Source organism: Protopterus annectens, chromosome 16.part0 (assembly GCF_019279795.1).
Source record: "Protopterus annectens isolate FY-2018-M chromosome 16.part0, PAN1.0, whole genome shotgun sequence".
NCBI lineage: Eukaryota > Metazoa > Chordata > Ceratodontiformes > Protopteridae > Protopterus > Protopterus annectens.
In genome coordinates, this window is record NC_056750.1 from 436,627,448 (window position 1) to 436,647,538 (window position 20,091).

The window sequence follows — 20,091 nt, forward strand, 5'->3', positions numbered from 1 at the left end:
ACCTGTAATTGCAATGTATTGAAGGGAAAACGCAATCACTAGCATTAACCGCTTGTTTAAGGCTTTCATTTTTCTTCCTTTAACTTAACAAGATACTGTTGGTTATAAATTACATCCCTCCTGATCAGCAATCTTCTCAACAGCTATTTGCTGGAGTAGTTCATTTGCCTTTTCTCTTAGATTACACTTAGTGAAAATGATGCCGCTGTTCTCTTCCTCAGTTCTCTATATTTGTTCAGTTATTGCCAAAACACATTTCATTATCTTCAGTGTATCAGGAAGATTTTTGTGTTAAAGTCCGAGTACTACATGAACTACAAAATGAACTGGCACCTCACCTAAGTGTCATCTTTAATCATACCCTTACCTCAGGCTTCGTGCCCACTGAGTGGCGCACAGCTACAGTTATCCCACTCCACAAGGTGGGATCCGCCTTGGATCCCGGGAACTACCGCCCCATCAGTCTGACGAGCCTGATCTGCAAGGCCATGGAATGTATTATCATGGAACTTATAAACAAAGACATTGTCAACCTTAAAACACTGGACCCCACCCAGTTTGGGTTCTCGAATCAGTCTCCAGAGCCGTGGACGAGAGTAAGGCAGTCCACACAGCCTCTCTGGACCTTGCCAAGGCCTTTGACACCATCCCCCACTCTGGAATCATAGATAAACTTACTAAGCTGGGCATTAATCCCTACGTCACTCGATGGGTTGCCAACAGGCTTACTGACAGAACCCACACTGTAAAAGCTGACTCCAAATGCAGCTCCAGACTAGTGAAGTACCTCAGGGTTCAGTAATGGGAACTCTCTTGTTTGGCATCTACTTCTCTGAATTACAGGCCAACACTAAGGGGACTCTGGCTAACAAAGTTCACAGATGACTGCAAACTGAGAGCCATTACTGAATCCTAAAATGATGTGGATACTCTACAAAAGGGCCTTACAGAAACAGATGCTTGGTGCCAGAGTCATGGGCTCAAGCTCAATGCCAAGAAATGTATAGTTATCTCCTTTGGGAAAAAACATGTACCCGTGAATTATCACACAGGTGGCAGTACACTAAACACCGAAAGTGTGATAAGAGACTTGGGGACACAGGCGGACAGTGGTCTCACCTTCAATAACCACATCGCCACAATAGTCAGGAAATCCTTCTATGTGGCACACCTCATCAAGGGCTTTTCATGCAGAAAAAAGGAGGTCATTGTCCCACTGTACTCATCCCTCATTAGACCCATTATAGAATGCAATGCCCCATTTGGTATGTACCTCTCAAGACATCTGCAACAACTGGAAAGGCCACAGAAATATCTCACTAAAAGAATCACAGGCCTAAAGCAGATGCCCTTTGCTGACCACCTTAAAAAACTCCAGGTGATCTCTGCTTAAGGCCATGTCAAACCCAGAGCTGTTGGACATGCTACACTTAAAGTAATCCCAATCCCTTAGAGCCACACGCTCCAGGATGTAAATCTTATCACAATAAACAAAACATGCTGGAGGAATAGGTTCCTGACACAGAGACTCCCCAGACTCTGGAATAGACTGCCCATACATGTCAAGCAGAGTGCCTCTTTGGCCCTCTTCAAAAGGAACCTTGATGATTGGATGGGGGAAAGGAAATTCACCTTGGGGATCATGTCAGTCGCCCTGCTAGATGGAGGTCCAGAGAAGTAAATAGTGTGGGAAGAAATAGCCAGGAGATTATGGCTAGGCTTATCTAGGCCCTAGGGCCGATAGCCTAGTACCAACCTATGACCCTATGATTAAAATGTGTTTGTAAAGTGGGTACATATTGGGTCTATTTATAATGTGTTTAATATGATAGCGCTGTAGGGGAAAATCAACTTCTGTCACAGTGCCACATTTGGAGGAAAGTATTGAATCTAAGGGAGTGATGAACAAGCTAGATCAGATTCTTCCAAAAGATGAAGGCCTGTCATATATATGGCACCTTGGGAATAAGGACAAAATTACAAATTGTGGAGACAGAAACAGGGCAAATAAATTTTGTTTGGTCATGGATCCCATGGCAAAGAAAATGGAAGTAAGGTTAGCCAAAAAAAAAAAAAGACGGTGTATAACCTATCTGAGAGGTTTGCAAGACTGTCTGGAGAATTTGGAAATGCAGTCCAGACTTGAAAATTTTAGAATAGTGTGATTGGGGGGAGTGAAAAGATGGGCCAGATAAAGTTGTGTGTATGGGAACATGGATCACAGGGCTATTAAGACTATCCATGTGTTCTTCCACTGATGGGTTAGGTGAATAACAGGTAGGCTTGGCAAACATCTGGTAAAGTCTGCCACAGTGCTATAAAATGCTACTTATAGGGCCAAAGAGTGGCTGATTAGACAGGTTGCTATGCAGCACAGAATCTTAATGCAACAGTTATGCAGGAGTATGGAGGATTTGGCCCCTTGTTAAACCACAGGGGAATGCAGAGACGTAGCCATGAGTGGCAAATTTGAAGAAAGATAAATGCATGCATCCTGCCTACTTTCTTATATGGAGTAGTAACAGCTGTGTGTGTGAGATAGTTTGGAGGAATGAGTACAGTGTTAAAATAGTAACTCAAGGTCAGGCTTAGTGGAAACAATGGAAGATGCAAGGTTGCAGTCATGTGGAAGTAAAATTCAGAAAGTGGTACTGCACTGAGAGATGAGCAGAGAACTAGTGATTGCTAATTTGACTAAGAAAGTACCTTGGCTTCAGTGGGGTGGTGGAGAGCAATGCTAAAGATGTAAATGGCAAATGGTGCAGATGCCCGGTAATGAGGATTTTAGAGGCTGGTCCCCATACAAAGAACATCTTAACAAAAGATTCAAATGGGATAATTTAAATGAACTTGAATTTCCCACAGAGTTACAAATAATGCTCACTACAGTGAAGAGAAAAAGCCGATTGTGGAGTACCGGGGGAGTAAGGAATCCACTGCAGTGGGGGCAGAGCAGGTTGTGGAGTACTGGAGGAGTAAGGAATTCATTGTAGTGGAGACAACAAAGCAGGTTGTGGAGTACTGGGGTGTTGGTTAACCTGGTGCATATAGGAGGAGGATCACTCAGGTAAGTGAATAAAAATAAGCTTGTACCTGACAGTGCCAGATGACTGCATCACTTGAGAAATTGAAGGGTGGAGGTAAGAATATTCTTTAGGGGGGGTGAAGGTATTGAAGAGGAGCACCATATTACTTCCCAAGAATATTCTTTGGGGGGTGAAGGTATTGGAGAGGAGCACCATATTACTTCCTAAGAATATTCTTTGGGGGGGGTGAAGGTATTGGAGAGGAGCACCATATTACTTCCTAAGAATATTCTTTGGGGGTGAAGGTATTGGAGAGGAACACCATATTACTTCGTAAGAATATTCTTTGGGGGGTGAAGGTATTGGAGAGGAACACCATATAACTTCCTAAGAATATTCTTTGGGGGGGGGGGTGAAGGTATTGGAAAGGAGCACCATATTACTTCCTAAGAATATTCTTTGGGTGTGAAGGTATTGGAGAGGAGCACCTTATTACTTCCTATTTTTCATTTTTCTTTTTGTTTTATGTGCCCATTGATGTCATTCAGTGGGAAGATCATGAGGAGAAGGTAGTATGCTGACTACAGAAATGGACACAGTGAAGATAAATATCCAGAAGGGTGGAAAACATGTGCTGGTATGTTACCTTCATACTAGGAAATGTAGCAGCTGTATGGGCAGTTGGGAAGGTGCTGATCTTGTGGAACATAGGCAAGAGCAATGGCAGCTTTTGGAGGGCTACAGAAGGCGGAGAGAGTAAGTGGGTCACTCAGACAGGGGCTAAAGTGGGTTATAAGGCCAAGACGTGCAACTCGTTGGACACAACACTTTGGCTGAGGTTTGTGTCTGTGATCAAAGGAACATGAAGTGATAGTTTTTTTGAAATGTGTACTGAAATATGTATATATAGGATGACAATATATAGAAGCAAAATGTCACGAGAAATGATTTTCTACTTGTATGAGGACTGTAATTATGATTAAAATGAGATGGCAATCCACAGATCTGTACATGGAGCAAATTGTTTTGTAATTAATGTGAGTGCAGGTTTTAGGAAGTCTTTTCCTGTAGGGGTAGCCAGTCCAGTGGCCTGAAGTCTGGAGTACTGGGGTATAATAAGCAGGTGAGATCAACAGATGCACTGTTAAGGCTATTTTATGGCTGTAGAAAGGGATGTACAGAAAGGCTGCCAGGGTGGTTTCTTTTCTTGCAGAATTTAAGTGGGTTACCTATTTTTTGATTTGTTGATGCCATAGTTTTGTAGTAGCTGAGATCCGAGAATGGAAAGGAGGGGTGAATATTGTTACCTAGCTAAGAGAAGAAAGAGTGGAGTGGTGAAAGGAAGATATAGGTTTCAAGATTGTGAGTAGTGTCGTTTGGAAATAAATAAGTGAAGGGAGGAGCAGATCAGGTTGTACAAGCAATTGTAAATGTGTATGTAGAAGTGATATAGGGCTTGTTAATACTTAAGTGGGAGTATTTTGAACCACTGCTGTTTGGAGGTGTAGTTCAGGTGTAATGAGTAGACTGGAGAGAATGCAGAAAGGGAAGGAAGGCCTTTCTCAGGACAGAGAGAGACAAGGTCGTATCCATTTTCAGGGATGGTGACTGCAACCTTATGGTCTCTGCTGCTTAGGGTAGAGAATGTACGTGGGCCTTTGGGTAATGCAGCTTCAGTTTTATCAGTGTTTATTCCTAAGAACTTTATCTAATGAAGGTGAATCAATATACAATATGACATATAAACAAAAACATGTAAGAATGAATAGTTATTCAGAAATGGGCTATTGAAGTACACAGCGTAATAGGGAAAAATATAGAAAGGAAACAAAGCCGCTATTATCAGAGTACATGAAACCAGTACAAACACAATATCCTAGCTAAATCCAAGGCTGGCAGGATGTTCTAAAATGATCCAAATTCAGGAAAATCCAGGATGGCCAAATTTGCACAACACTAAATCTGATGCTTCCTGCCATCAACGGGCTACAAAACAGTGCAGAAAATGTAGCAGTCAAAATGGGGGGGTTGATCAGCCCAACTCTGGATTTTTTTGTAGGACTGACCCAAGAAAAAAAGGTAGAGGAGATGATTGGTATATAAAGATTACTGACTGGAAAAAGGGGGTGGGTGGTAATTCATTTATCAAACTAGTGCATTTTGGCTAAGATGCATAGTGATAAATGGGATTTATTTCTTTTTTTAGAGTTTAATCTGTTTGCATCTTAATGTATTTTTTTCTTTTGTATGTGTGTTGCCACTGTCAATTTGGCCCTGGTTGTGACTGAACAGGATGATTGGTCTACTTCACTTGCCAGTTAAAAAACTTAAAAAAAAAACTTAAAAAAAAAAAAAGTCAGAGATGAAATCCAAAATCTCTCTCCTAAATGCCATTTCCTCCTATCTTGCATCCTTCATATTGACTCATTTTTATCAAGTACTAGAGTAATAGTACCTTATTTACCTGACCCTTTATTATCCCTGTGATTTTCATGCATCGCAAATCTCATTCTGGGCACTCACCAGTAAAACATTTTCTTGGTCTTCAGCTAGCCTTGACAGATTTTTTTTTTTTTTTTTTTTTTGAAAAACATCTGAGCCTAATTCCTCCTCTCTGTCTTGTCTGCTTTTTTCTCTAATTCTTCAATTCTTCTCTTTCTAGACCCCTCAATGAATGATAGAATAGTCCCACATTTCAAGGTTTAATTATTGCTGGTGTCTGAACAACCCAGATTCCACTGGCTCTTCTGTCTACTTGAACAGCTCGCTCTTCCTGTCATCTGTAACTGGAGCAGGAGAGCTTAAAGGAACACTGACGTGAGAGGCAGCACGTGTTCATGCACAAAGAGTGCAATGTGTCTAAATATCTCTTCCAGTTTGCATGAATTCATTCACGCAGTAAGTCTAGCATTATGGAGTCGTGTCTGTCTAGTTTGGAGTTGATACACAAGCTAATTTTTTTGTGCATATTTGCCAAACTGTTTAAATAACTGAAGGTAAGACTATACTGTGATTGCATTTTGACTAAGATGTTTCCTTTTACTTTATTACCCGTGTACTTAATGAGAATTAATCTGAACTGTAAGCCATATTTAATGCTTATGATGTACAGGGATGAAATTTGAACAGCTACATATAAAGGTTTAATTAAGAATAAATACTGAAATATATTTTAGAGTTATTTTGCTTAGAGCATGTTTGACAACATAGTGTCATAGTCCCTTAAGTTGTTCCCTTAAATGGTGTTTGGAAAAAAAATATATAGAAGCATAAAATCTTCAGGTGGGTCAAAGCCCCCTGCACAATTTGAGAGGGCTAGTCTGTGCATCCACTGACTTGTGTGTTTCTCTCTCTCCCCCTATACACATGTATGTATTATGTTTTATATATTTTATTTATTATATATATTTATAATAAACTCTATGATCACAATGGTGAGGAAAAGTTAACTAAGCCCCCCTGCAGTGTACCTCTGGCTCATTCAATACAAATGTATGTGTTTTGAGAAACTGCCATCAAAGAAATACACAAAAGCTGCTTGTACAAGAATACCTCCACAAAGTATAGGTGTGCCACTTTAGAGTCAGCTATGGCTCTGGGATGATTGTCCTTGCCAATCAGTTTGAATGAAACCATAGGTTTTGTCAGTTAACCATCTAAAACTGTCCTAGGTTTAGATTCCTCCCTGCTTTTTTGCCGTTTGTTTTTTGCATCACTGAAAAATATCCCTCAGCCAACAATCTCTTTCAAATCTTGAAATTTGTGCATGTTTAGGTTTCAAAGGTGTAGCATTTTGTTTTCTTTGAATTTTTTTTAATAGGTTGTCCAACTGGTTTTAAGTTGGAACACATTTGCTTTTCCTTTTTGGATATTTTTGTATCATCATTCACTAAGCCCTGATGCATTTTTACCACACATTGATTTACTGCAGTTGTCTTAACACTCACCTTTAGTGGCTTTAGAATTTCTCTCTTTTATACATATAGCCTTTAATTTGTCTTTTGAGTTTGTTGACTGTGATGTTAACTTCATCTACCACCTATCTGTCTTAGCGGTTTGTGGATTCTTGAAAGTGTTTACTGTATGCTTAACCATATTCAATTAACATTTTCTGTTACTATATTTAGAAAAATGGAAAATAAAGATTTAAAGAGTTTAAAGTATGCTTATAAAATTATTTTTCTGGGCAAACATCTCTTGTGTTGCCCCTTGGGGAGGAGCACTTTAGTGAGAAATTGAAAGTTGTGAAGCACTTTAGTCTCTTGAAAAGTTTGAGGCCATAAAAGCAAGTTTATTTTTTTAACACATTTAAAATGCTGCTTTTCAAGTCCACTCCTGACAGGGTTTTGACCTTGGGTACAGGCTGATGGGCTCAATCTTTCAGGAAAGGTGATCAACCAAGTCACTCTACTCTTCCAAAGCTAGGTATAGAATTAAAGATAAAACAGAAAACTTGAGCACAAGGAAGGCAGGACTGTTGGTCCAGAAGATGAGTCTTCAGCTACCCTCCTTAGAAACGCAGGATGAACGTTTTCCCTATGTCTAGCACTGCGGTTCCTATTGGTAAATTGCAGCTGTCTCTTGTTGAAATATGCCCCCCCCCAGGTTAACCAGGCAGTATCAATGGGGATGGTGTTGAAGTTAGATCCTTCCACTCAGGCCAGTACCTGCCACATTATTTGTCTTAGTCACTCAATAACAATGAACTACAGAATGATGATGGCATTTTGAAGTTGCAACAAGAAGCTTTGCACTCTAATAACCCAGATTTGATGAATATGCTTCACCTCAAAAAATCTAGATCCATCAGAGCCACAAGGGCGGGAGACTTAAACCTCGACACGGCTATTAATAGGACGTGCTGGAGGGATAGATTCATCACCCAAAGACTCCCTATGCTGTGGAACAAAATCCCGGTACATGTGAGGCAGAGCAGCCTTGTTCAAGAGAAATCTTGACCAATGGATGGGAGATCGCAGATATACCCCAGGGATTACCTCAGTGTCACTGCTCGACAGAGGCACAGCAAAATAATGGGTATAGTTCCCCATACTAAAGGGGTGGCGGTAAATGCCCTCGGGCAGATAGCCTAGTATGAACCTATGAACCTATGAACCTATAACCAGGATGGACAAGATGGAATTGTTCTCTTTTTTTCATTGTGTCTAACCTCACTGGCCACTATTTCTACTCTATTCCTGATGGGGCATGTTGCTGCCCTTCATGTATTGACAAAGGTGGCAGTGCCTGAGGTCTTGGCTTTGGGACCAAAGTTGTTAGGATTGACACTTTCTGCATCAATGGTGCCATGGATTTTGGTTTCAATGGCAATTCAGTCTCCATGAGCCCCAGAGGTGAGGTTGATCTCGACACCAGCTACGTTAGTGCCACTGTCACTTTCATCTAATTTGAAGCTTCTCCCTTGAGCTGTTGGACTTTGAGCTAAGGCTTGATGAGTGCAAATGGTCTTGTGTGAGGCTGAACAGCCTGACTAGACAGTAATACCCATCTTTTTTTGATTTTTGCCTTTGATGGATTTTAGCCTTGAGCAATCAAGATTGCCGTCTTCAGTCCACAGTACTGGTCTCCTTTTGACATCAGAATTGTTGAATGTCCTAGTTGCCCTACCTTCTTGGCATCAGGACAAAGCATTCAAAGGATGCCTATAGGGGCAACCAAATGCATGAAGACCTAATCTGGCTTCTTTCTCCTTGGACCTTTTCTCTCTGGTAGGTAAATACAGGTATGAGAGGAAGCACCTAGACGTCATATTAAATCCCCCCCCCCCCATTGTACTCCAGATAAAGATAACTGAGAAATGGTGTTGATTCCCCAGTGTTCCTATAGATGACCTCAAGTTCAGTTAGGCAGGAGAAGGATGGCCAATAGACTCACTGTTTTTGAGCCTTTGTCCCCCATTATTTTTGTCTTTGTCCAGATTTCTTGAACTAAGAGGTTAAGAGGTATGTGCTGAACTAGTTATCCACTCTTAAGGAATTTAAGGCAAAAATTGCATAACTGTCAGTTCTGCTTTAAAGCAATTATGTTCAGAATACAGGTACTTTGAGAACTGCGGCTTGAGATTTTGAGTCCAGGATTGATGTATTGTGCAGAGGACAACCTTCTATTATCTACAACTTTTTAAATTCACATAGCTGGCCCTATTTATCCAAACACTCTGTGCAATCTACCTCTGTATAGCACTTTTCCATATATTTCTGTCGTGTAATGGAGACACTTAAGGCATCCCTTACCTAGTTTGCAACTTGAATAGTCTTGGAAGATTTTTCTGTATACTGCAGGTGAAGAGTTAGTTTTACAACAGCACCTTTGCTGGATGAAAAGGCTGTCTGTTCCCATACCCTGTGCATATTTGTGCTTTACTACTGATATTCAAGTAAAGTATATGATTGAGAGTGGGAAGGGTTGCTCAACCAACCCCTAAGGTGCCATCTTGTGGATGAGATATTAAATTGTTCCATTTGTGTAATCTGGTGTCTGAAATAAATGTAGATGATGCCATGCCACTTTAAGTACAGCTTCTCCCCTGTCATGGCCAAATTATTACTAGTCCGTATGAACACCTTTTGTGTGCCCTGAAAACAGGTTAAGCCTATTGGGACTAAACTGTTCAACACGAGTGCTTAAAAAAATGAAAAGGAGTTGGTTTTGGATGCAGAGCTTTGGTTAGTTGGAAAGGTAAAGTAGCTTTATTATAAAAGTTTTATTAAATAAGTTATCAAACCAAATAAGTGTTCCATTGTAATCCAGAGCAAACTAGGTTTGTATTGGGTCTGTAATATATGTTTTAACATCTAAATAAGCAAGATATTACAAATCAACATCTGTCAATTAGGCAAGTCAGCCTTGTGTTTTTTAAACATATAATCAAGATTTCAGTTGACATGGGATGATCATGATTCTACAGCTGAAATTTTAACTTCCATATTAAGATTTACAAAATTAGAACATGTACCACTGTCTGTCAATTAGGATGTATACTCTGCAGTCTTACTGGTCTTCCATTTTAATTTGTTATAATCGCATTTAATGGCTCACAACTTGATGTTGACTGAAGTATAACTTGGACAACTTTTAAAAGCTCCTGTTTAAAGTGTGGAATAAATACTTTTGTGTTCAACTGCTGCTGTTTTGGAACAGAAGACTACACATGAAATGTTCTGTAACAGTGGAAGGCAAATTCTCAGGTGGGTTGTAATACAAAATGCCTTAAGAAAACACAAGTGGAAATGCTGGTTTTACTGTGAATTACAAGGTAAAAGTGAAGCGGATGACAGCAAAACAGGTTAAAGTTTAAAGAAAACTATGCATCAGTAGAAGAAACCATTTCCACAGCATGTAATCATTCAGCAAGTCTTTGATTACAGGAATTAAAATGAATATTGCACTTAGGTGTTTTAAACCAGTTAGACAGAAAATAACGAATACTTTTATTGCAGAAAGTCTACTGTTTACGTTGTACTGTTTTCTTGAAGTCCTATAAATGTTTAGTTTGCAATGTTGCAAGCAGTTTTGTCTCCTACATTATATATAACAAAGGATTTGAAATGCCTGTTTAATTTACACAGGGCTGCGAGTGTGCCATTAATTCTGTGATCACAGAATCGAGAGACAAAATTGACCAGTCAGTGTTGTCCATTACTAAACAGCTGGGCCAACTAGCAGTTGCCATGGGATCTGAAATGAAGATTCTGACAACAGAGCAATGCAGCCTTCAGCAGGCAGAGGTAATTAACAGTGGCTGGTAATGCCTTTTTACCCTTTGCTTATGGTCGGAGATGCTTTTTTAACTCTACATGTGGCAGTGTGTGCTGATTAGTAACAATGTGCATTTCCTGATAGGTTAATTGGTTCCATCCTTTATTTACAAATATACATTTATGCACAATTATACGATATCATTGCTAGAATCTCCTTGTGCTCTAAGTGTGCTTCTCAAACAATCTGGAATATAGAACTGAAGTATATTTTTTGGCACTTAAACTATTCAGAGTTCTGCACTGTCTTTATTTTTGCTTGACTGAATTGTTTATATATTTGCTAGCAGAATGTTTTCTGATCTTGCCGAACCCCCCCCCCCCCCATTGCTGTTGTGTTCTTAAAGATGGTGGCTTTTGCAGTTGCTCGCCCCTACTGTAAATTTGATGAGACACTCCTCCCATTTCTTTAGCTCATTTTACCTAATACAGAGATCATTTGGGAAGGCCAAACCCCTTAGTCCCTTAACCTTAAATTATCTTCTGTTCCTGCTCTCTCCCTTTTTGCTTAAAAAATAAATAAATAAGGACACTTTATTCAGCTGCTTATATTTTCTAATTTGTGTTTCTTCCTGCTAGGCTGTTACTTCATCTTGCTTTGCTTTTTCCTGCTACTTGCTGCCTGTTCTCTAAAGTGTTCAACTGCATATTTTCTGCTGCATTTATTACTGTTTGTTTATAGCCTGTCTAAATTAAGTGTTGTTCTTAAGTTTTCTTGTAAGCTCTTAGTTTTGGTTTAAGCACTTGAGCTTTAGGCCCACCCCTTAGCTCTCCCTGGTCTTTCTCCCTCAGATTCTGACAAATATGGATGGACAATTTCTTACAGTTTCTCCTGCCAGCCTGGTTGATATGGGCATCCTGAGAGTGTAGCAACTGCCTCATGTACATGGGCAATCATCTACTACTACCACTTAGGAACACAATTTGTAAGAGATGCAATTACATTAGGAACCTAGATTCCAAGCTCTTTCCCCCTCAAGCCAGTATATCTGGCACTAAAATGTTTGTCAACACAATCACTACACTTCAACCACCACCCACACCTACACAACACACACCTACATGTGCGGAGGTCCTCCACATAAACATACCCAAACAAAGGAGGCCTCTGAGGCAAAAACGCACGTGATCTCCACAGCCCTCCACACCAGAAAACATGGATAGTCCAGACACCTGTGCCTCACAGCCACTTAGTCTTCACCATAAACCCAACATATTAGTCATAGGAGACTCCATTGTGAGAGAGACAGATATACCTCTCATGAGGCTGGATAAAGGATAGTCACGGTTAGTTGTCTGTCAGGTGCCAGAATCCACTATATCACATATGCATGCAAGTTCTGAATAACAGGTACTGCTGTGACTGTCATAGTTCATGTTGGTGTGAATAACTTGAGATGTAACTCTCTGGACTATATTGAGAGACATGATTGAGCTCGTTGATTGTGTCCCAGGCAGGTATGTCCCTAGCCTTAAGCAACATTCTGCCATCACCCAAAATGATGCCTCAATACAAACAGAAAATGATTGATTTTAACAATCTTCTTAGTTTCTGGTATTCCTGGGGGATCCAGTACCTGACAGTGGGGGAATATATGACCGACAGACCACGAAGCTTTGCCAGAGATGGCCTGCATCTGTCTCACCTGAGTTTCAGACTTCTGGCAAAGGCAGTTGCCTCCCCTGTAGTGCCTTTTTTAGTAAAAGTGATGAGGTTAAAACTACCAACATAAAAATTTCAACAAAACACAAATTAAAGGTCATGCTGCTAAACGCTAGGAGTCTAAATTTGAAACTGCAGTCAGTGTAAGCATTCCTAACCCTGGAAAATGCTGACATCTTTGCAGTCATAGAGAGCTGCAGAGAGCACTCTAGCCTTACCAGGTTACACATCCTATCATACATTCAGTCCCCAAACTATGGGCAGTAAAGCCAAAGGAGGTGGAGTTTCAGTTTACATTAAAGACATGCACACCTCAAGGCTGGTCCAGTGTGATGCACAGGAGACACTCTAGGTGCATTTAACCATTGACAAGACCCCTATTCAAATCATAGCTAGCTACCGGCCCCCAAATCTGACTCTATGCCCAATCCATCTGTTTGGACCTGTTCGAATCTATCAAGATTCAGCCCTTTACCCTGATCCTGGGTGACTTTACATTGGAAGAACTACTCATGCCAGAACACAAACACCCAGCGATTCCTTGATTTTTGCCAGTGCAAATGCCTTTGAGCAGCTAGTCAATACCCCCACAAGAAGTGATATCTTGGACTTGGTATTAACCAACATGACTAACCACTGCATCATCCCCATAGTATCATCCTCCCTGGTAAGATCTGATCACAAAGGGGTCACTTTTGAAGTCACCCCCCCAACCCCCATCTTGCTAGGATCAGCCATAACTTTTCCAAAGCTGATTACGGCCTCCTGAGGGATGGTATAAACAGCTTCACAGCCCCCTCCCCCTTGTAGGAAATGGCACCAATATCCAAAACTACACCAAAGCACTTATACGAGCATTGATATAGATGTATGGGATCAGGAATACCCGACAGGGCTAAATCATTCTCCGCAAGGAAGAGTACACATGTCTGGTGGACAGCAGCAATAAACAAATTCTGTAACAAAAGGAAAGAAAATTGCTGTTCAAGACTAAGAAGGAGCAGGTGTCCAATTGGAAGCAATGTCTCCTTAGCCTGAACAAGCAAATAAGAGCACTAGTGAAATCCTCCAAAGCAAACTTTGAGTCCAAATTGGCCACATCTACTAGAGACAAACATAAGGCCTTCTTCACATATGGTCCACAACCTCAAAGGAAGAACCCCAGATCTGTTCAGAACAGGTGGTCAAGGACACCACATATACAAATGCCATAAATATAGCAAACTTGCTGGCTGACAGATTCAGCAAAAACCTTACCCCTCTGTCCCCCCATCAGTAAATCAGGACATCCCCAGTGGTTTCCCCCTTCCCCTTATATCTAGGGAACAGGTCATCACTGCTCTCACAAAGGGAAGAAAATACAGCCTTCATGGGACCCAGTGTCATCCAAGGCTGCATCCTGCATGAACTCAGGCAGGAACTTGCAACACCATTAGGTACCCTATTCAGCCATAGCCTGAGTACTGGCTTTGTCCCAGCTGAGTGGAGGACAGCAACTGTCATCCCTTTACACAAAGGTGGAGCGTCCACTGGTCCAGGAAAGTATAGACCCACCAGACTAACTAGCCTGCTCTGCAAGGTCATGGAACGGAGTAACATGGGTCTCATTAACACGAACATTGGCAACCTTCAAACACTTGATCCCACATAGTTTGGCTTTGTCAATGGGAGGTCATGTCTGCTAAATTTGATTGACAACTTTGAGATGATCACCAAAGCCATGGACAAGGGGAAGACTGTGCACACTGCCTACCTTGACCTGGCCAAAGCCTTTGACACTATTCCCAACTCTGACATAATAGATAAACTCTCTCAGCTAGGCATCAATCCATGTGTTGATGGAGGTTTTGTCTAAATAGTATGGTTTGTAAGTGATAGTAACTCCTTGAAGGTTTTTATACCGAGGCGCTAGAGAGAGAATAAGCCATCTTTGGATTTATGTTTGCAACTTGTGGTTTCTTGAGCAGTTTCTGTGAATCTGTACCAGTTGGCAAGTTTTGAACTTTTTTCGTTGGTGGTACGTCAATCCATATTTTACCAGATGGGTAGTAAACTGGATCACTGATGGAATTTACGTCAAAATAGGGAAAGCCACCTCAAGCAGTAGACCCATAACAAGTGGCGCAACCCAGCGTTCGGTCTTGGGGACTCTGTTGTTTGGGATATACCCAGTGGCCTATGGATCACCATGTTTGCAGATGACTGCAAGCTGGGTGCTGTCATCAGTTCCCCTAGTGATATGGACATCCTCCAAGAGGGTCTCACTCAGGCAAATGACTGGTGCCAGAAACATGGCCTCAAAATGAATACCAAAAAAGGCTTCATCATCATCCCCTTTGGGGGGTGAGTGATGTCCCCACAAATTATCACATTAATAGTGTTCTAAACACTCAATCAGTCATGAGGGATGTGGGCACCCAAGTTGATAGCAACCTGACTTTTGACCACCATGTTGCTTCCGTTTTACGGCAAGCCTTCTACAAGGCCCACCTCATAAGTAAGATAATTTCATCCAGGGTCAACGAGGTCATAACATCTTGTATTCTTCCAATTAAAGGCCCACTGAGTACAAACACCCCTTTTGGGCATGTATCTCGCAAAGCACATGCAGCAGCTAGAGGGACCACAGAGGTTCCTTACCAGGAGAATCCAGGGCCTCAAACATCTACCATACACAGACTAAAAGCCCTATCCCTCTGCACAGTTTCATACAGACTCCTCCGAGGTGACTTCTGCCTGGCATACAAGGTGGTCACAGACCCCACCTTGATGGGACTGCTGCATATCCGCAAGTCAAACTCCATTCAAGTAACCCACATGCTCGGCCTCATCCTGGTCTGTGACATCAACAAGACTTGTTGGCAGGACAGATTTTTGTCCCTGTGACTCTCTCCCATCTATGGAATAGACTTCCTGTCCACATTTATTTATTTATTTATTTAACATTTGTTGACCGGGAAAGTCCAACTAGGTTCCACAGAGCCTGTTTTCAGCGGAGGCCCGGGGAGAAATGCTCCAGATGCATGTCTTTGGAATGTGAAGGAAACCGGAGTACCCAGAGGAAACCCATGCGAACACAGTGAGAACATGCAAACTCCACACAGAAGGCACCCCAGCCGAGAACCGAACCAGAGAACCTCTTGCTGTGATGCGACAATGTTAACCGCTGCACCACTGCGCCGCCCACATCAAGCAGAGTACCTCTTTACCCCTTTTTAAGCACAGCCTGGATAACTGGATGGGAAACGGAAAATATACCCCTGGGATTCCACCTGTGTCCCTACTGGACAGGGGCATTGGGTGCTGATTTGTCTGAACATTGGCTAAATTCTTGGCTAGGCTTATAAGGGCCTCAGTGCCAATAGCCTAGTAACCTCCTATGATGCTCTACATGTATATGCCTAATGCATACAGTTTACTGGACATACTGTTGGCTAGACATATTTAATATGGTAATAGTCCTGAGGGAGTTTATTCCTTTTGTGAAATACTGACTGTATAATTGAGTGCTGTCTTTGAATAATATATGTTGCGTTCAAATGTGATTTTTATAATCTTTTTGTAGTGTGTGGGATGCTGTGATTTTTAAGTGGTTCCATTACACAAGACCCGGTCATGTAATGGTGCTTAGACGTGCTTATAATGGTACTTGAAAGCTTTAAGCCATGATTGCCTAGCCTCTGGAATATCTGTATGGTGAACAAATTCAGACAATTATACTTTGTAACATCTGTAAAATATCCATGATAAATGCTTGGTGAAATATTTCTGAACAGCCTCCAATTTTTTGAATTCATACTATACATACAGAATATCATGTTGAACTCCGATGTAGGTCATGTAAAGGATCTCTGTAATTCAGCCATGTTTTTATTCTCTCAGTGATAGCGATCTGATCATCATCAATCCCTTTTCCTCATTTTTCTACATGGAGTCAGAGTGTTAACTGTCACCATTTCTCGATTCAATGAACACATTCTCCTACTTCCGTCAACAGTCATGTCTGACTGTCGCAGGTCTCCTCTCACACAATCCATCCATCTCTTTGCTGGATGTCCTCATTTTCTTTTGCCTTCTTCCCGTCTGTCCCAAATCATCTTCACCAGATTGCCTTCTGCTTTTCTACACATGTACCTGAACCATCATAGTCTGTTTCTTTGACCTTCTCTGCAATTAGAGCTACTTTGGCCTCTGCTTTGATGTCCTGATTTCTTCTGCAGTTCCATGGTGTACTCTGCCACCCATCTCCATGTCTCATCTCCATCACTTCTACTTCCTCACCTCCACTGCCTTTACTGCTCATGTTTCCATACCATACAGTAGCACAGGTCTCACCTCTGTTTTATGCAACTTTGCAGCTATTTTGGCATTGATCTGTCATACATAGTCTGTCACATTCTGTGCCATTCGGCTGCAGCCTCGCTGATCCTAGCTTTGACTTCCTCGTTCAGACTCTCCTTCTGAACCACCTCTCCCAGATACTTGAAACTTTTAACCTGTTCCACTATTTTTTTCCATCTCTCAAGTCTCAGTTGCTACTGTTTTTTCCCCATTTGCTGCCATTGCAACTGTCTTATCTATACTCCATATCATTCCACATGCCTTCAATTTTGTATTCCATTTCCCTGTCCTTTGCTGAAGTTCTTGCTTAGAGCTTGCCTGTAATGCTACATCATTTGTATACATCACATTTGTTGATCTATCCCTTCTGATCTATTTAATAATGTAGTCCATCACCAGCATGTACAGCAGTGGGCTTAGAGATGAACCCGGATACAGATCCACTCCACTGGGAACCTCTCTGTGAAACTGAATACTGCTTGTAATAGAGTCCTTGTACATAGCCTACACTAATTCTACCAATGCTTCTTGGACTTTAAACCACCTCAGGACTGCCCAAATCAGTTTTCTTGTGACTCTCATATCTAGCTTCTTCTCGAGCATCTGTCTCACGGCAGATATCAGGTTAGTTGTCCTGCATCCTTATCTGAATATGAACTGCCCTTCTCCCTTCGTGCTCTCGACTACTGTGTGTATTTATCAATAACCCTCTCCAGAACTTTTATGCAGTCAGATAGTTTAATACCTCTGTACTACTCACAGGTGTGATATTCACCTTTTGTTCTCTTACACTGGCACTAGTATTCTTATTCAGTCATCTGAGATACAACTCTCTCTCCATTTCTACCCTAACTCACCAAAAATCTTGATCATATTTTCTGTGACCTCAACTAAACCTACTGCATTCCCTGACTTCATATTCCTAAGTACTATTCTTGCTAATCTTAGGGTGGGGCTCCTCCTGCTCTTTCATCATAAACTGTATCTGGGGCAGTACAGCTCCCATGGGGTTTTCTTCTGAACATTTAACCCTAAATTTCTTGGTGTCCTAATTTTGATGACATGAGTTTCAAAGGAAAGTTTACTCTCAACTATAATTCTGAAATCTTTATACTCCTTTACAACTGATATACATCCATTAGGCAGAATTTTTTATGACAGTTTTTCCAAAAATAAAGGACCTGACCATGATTGTGCTAAGTGCAAGCCAGTACTTTTACCTAGGTTAATAAAATACTTAAACTGGTCATTGAGTGCCTGTCTGATGCAATGAAACAAATTTTACAAAAGTTGGCATATTTATTGGATCAACAAACATTATTCATTGGACTGGTGGACAATGATAGATTAAACAAAAATTGATCATTCCTCTTGCAGTTAACCAACTCCTAATCTGGTTAATCATATAAGGGTTGTATTTATAGCCAACCAACACAGTAACAAATGCCTTGGGTGAGTTCCAAAAACACAACTCCCACAGATAAGCCTTCATTGATAGCTAGCAAAAGGTCATAGAATTCTACAAGATTCATTGGTGTTCATCTACCAAAGGTAAAACCATGACCTAGATTAGCTTTATTTTTGTTTACAAGTTGATAATGCACCTTTCAAAACTATTGCCTAATAGAGGTTAAACTGATGGCTCTAGATTTTTTAGCATTCAACTTCTCTCCTTTCTTTAGAATAGGAGTCACAGAAGCTATTTCTGTGATTCTGGGACTCTACTTTGTAATAGTCCATTAAAACTCTTCTACAGTGCGAGTCACAAAACTCTTGGGAGTTTTATCTAGGCCCATTGATATATTGGTCCTTACTTTAATTAAAGCTTGGTCAGTCATAGATTTATAGTCAGGCATATGCTTGTCACTGAAACTATAAGTTCCATTACAACATTTCCATGGAGATGAATTCATCCTACCACCAAAGTATGCAATGGATAAAGTTGTAATTATCTGTGACTCTGATATCAAGTTTCATTGGTGAAGTATGATGGATGGATGGTAGGTTTGTGATAGCACATTACAGTAACTTAAAATATAATCTCTTGTCACCTGTCAAACATCTTTAATCTTTTCATCTTTTAGACTCTGCTTAAATTGTTTACACATTTTATTGAACTTTTATTAAATCTTATTAGATAATTTTTACATTTTCTAAAAATCCTTTTTTTTCTTTTATATTGTTTTACTAAGTGCTTATTGCACTAAAATGATACATTTGTCTTTGCATACTATTTCTGCTTTATCTAAATGTGTAGTAATCATTTCAAATTTTAATATTCCTGCATGGTCATCACAAATAGTCTTATAAATGGTCAGATTAATAATCCCATCATAGGTCAGTAGATTGAAATTCTACCTCTCAAGACAAAGGTGACTTAATCCCTGTATACTTACCTCAAAAATCAGTTGGGTCTACTTCATACGACCTAAATTTCATTTGACTGAAATTAATTTGACTGAGACCAAAACACTGAAAGTTCAAAAGACTGAAAACTCATTTGGCTGAAACTCATAACACTGACACATTAAAGTAAAAGGTATATGCCCTTTTCCCCACTGTAGTGCGATCCTGGAGTTAGCATATATAGTTAGAGGGGTGAAGCCCCCCACATAGTTTAGGCAAATATTGTTTTCTGCAAAGAGTTATTCATTGCAGTTATAAATATCCATGTGTATGGTTTAAAATATATAAAGTATGTGGGGGGGGGGCTTTGCCCCTCACACCCCCCGGGCATATACCTTTTACTTTAATGTGTCAGAGTTTCAGTCAAATGAGTTTTCCGTCTTTTGAACTTTGTGTTTTGGTCTCAGTCAAATGAATTTCAGTCAAATGAAATTTAGGTCATATGAAGTAGACCCAAATCAGTTATGATCTAACAGTGCTAAAGTATTTTATTGGCCAGTAACACTTCCCACTGCTTCGTTTTTTGTCTGATTCATAGTCCATGGAGAAGGTAAAGCTCCATGCAAGGCAAAGAATTATGATCTGTTCCCCCAATCCTAACCTGCTGTATATTCTTGACATGGATGACAAAGTTCACCTCTCCAGTTTCGCTCTTGAGGTGAATTTCTTGGCATCTGTGTCTTAAATACATAACCTGGTTATGACTGGAGACATGACTGTAATCTATGTTGTAATCTTACAGCACTTTGCAATCACTTACGGTATTCTTCAGGATGTAATTCTGAAGATGGGGACTTGGATTCTGAAGAATGTTTTGCCTGTTCCTCTCAGATTTATTCTCCTTTGGCTGTGACTTCTGATAAGGAGGATTCTCTTT

At 40.6% G+C, this 20,091-nt stretch overlaps 1 protein-coding gene across 1 annotated transcript in view; it reads left to right on the forward strand.

Annotated features, from left to right (window-relative positions):
- Window positions 1-20,091, forward strand: part of LOC122790606 (kinesin-like protein KIF14) — a 1,004,205-nt gene that overhangs the window by 865,449 nt on the left and 118,665 nt on the right. The window contains exon 25 of the mRNA XM_044058133.1: window positions 10,616-10,774. Within this exon, the coding sequence (XP_043914068.1) occupies window positions 10,616-10,774 (159 nt within the window). The remainder of the gene's footprint in view (window positions 1-10,615; window positions 10,775-20,091) is intronic.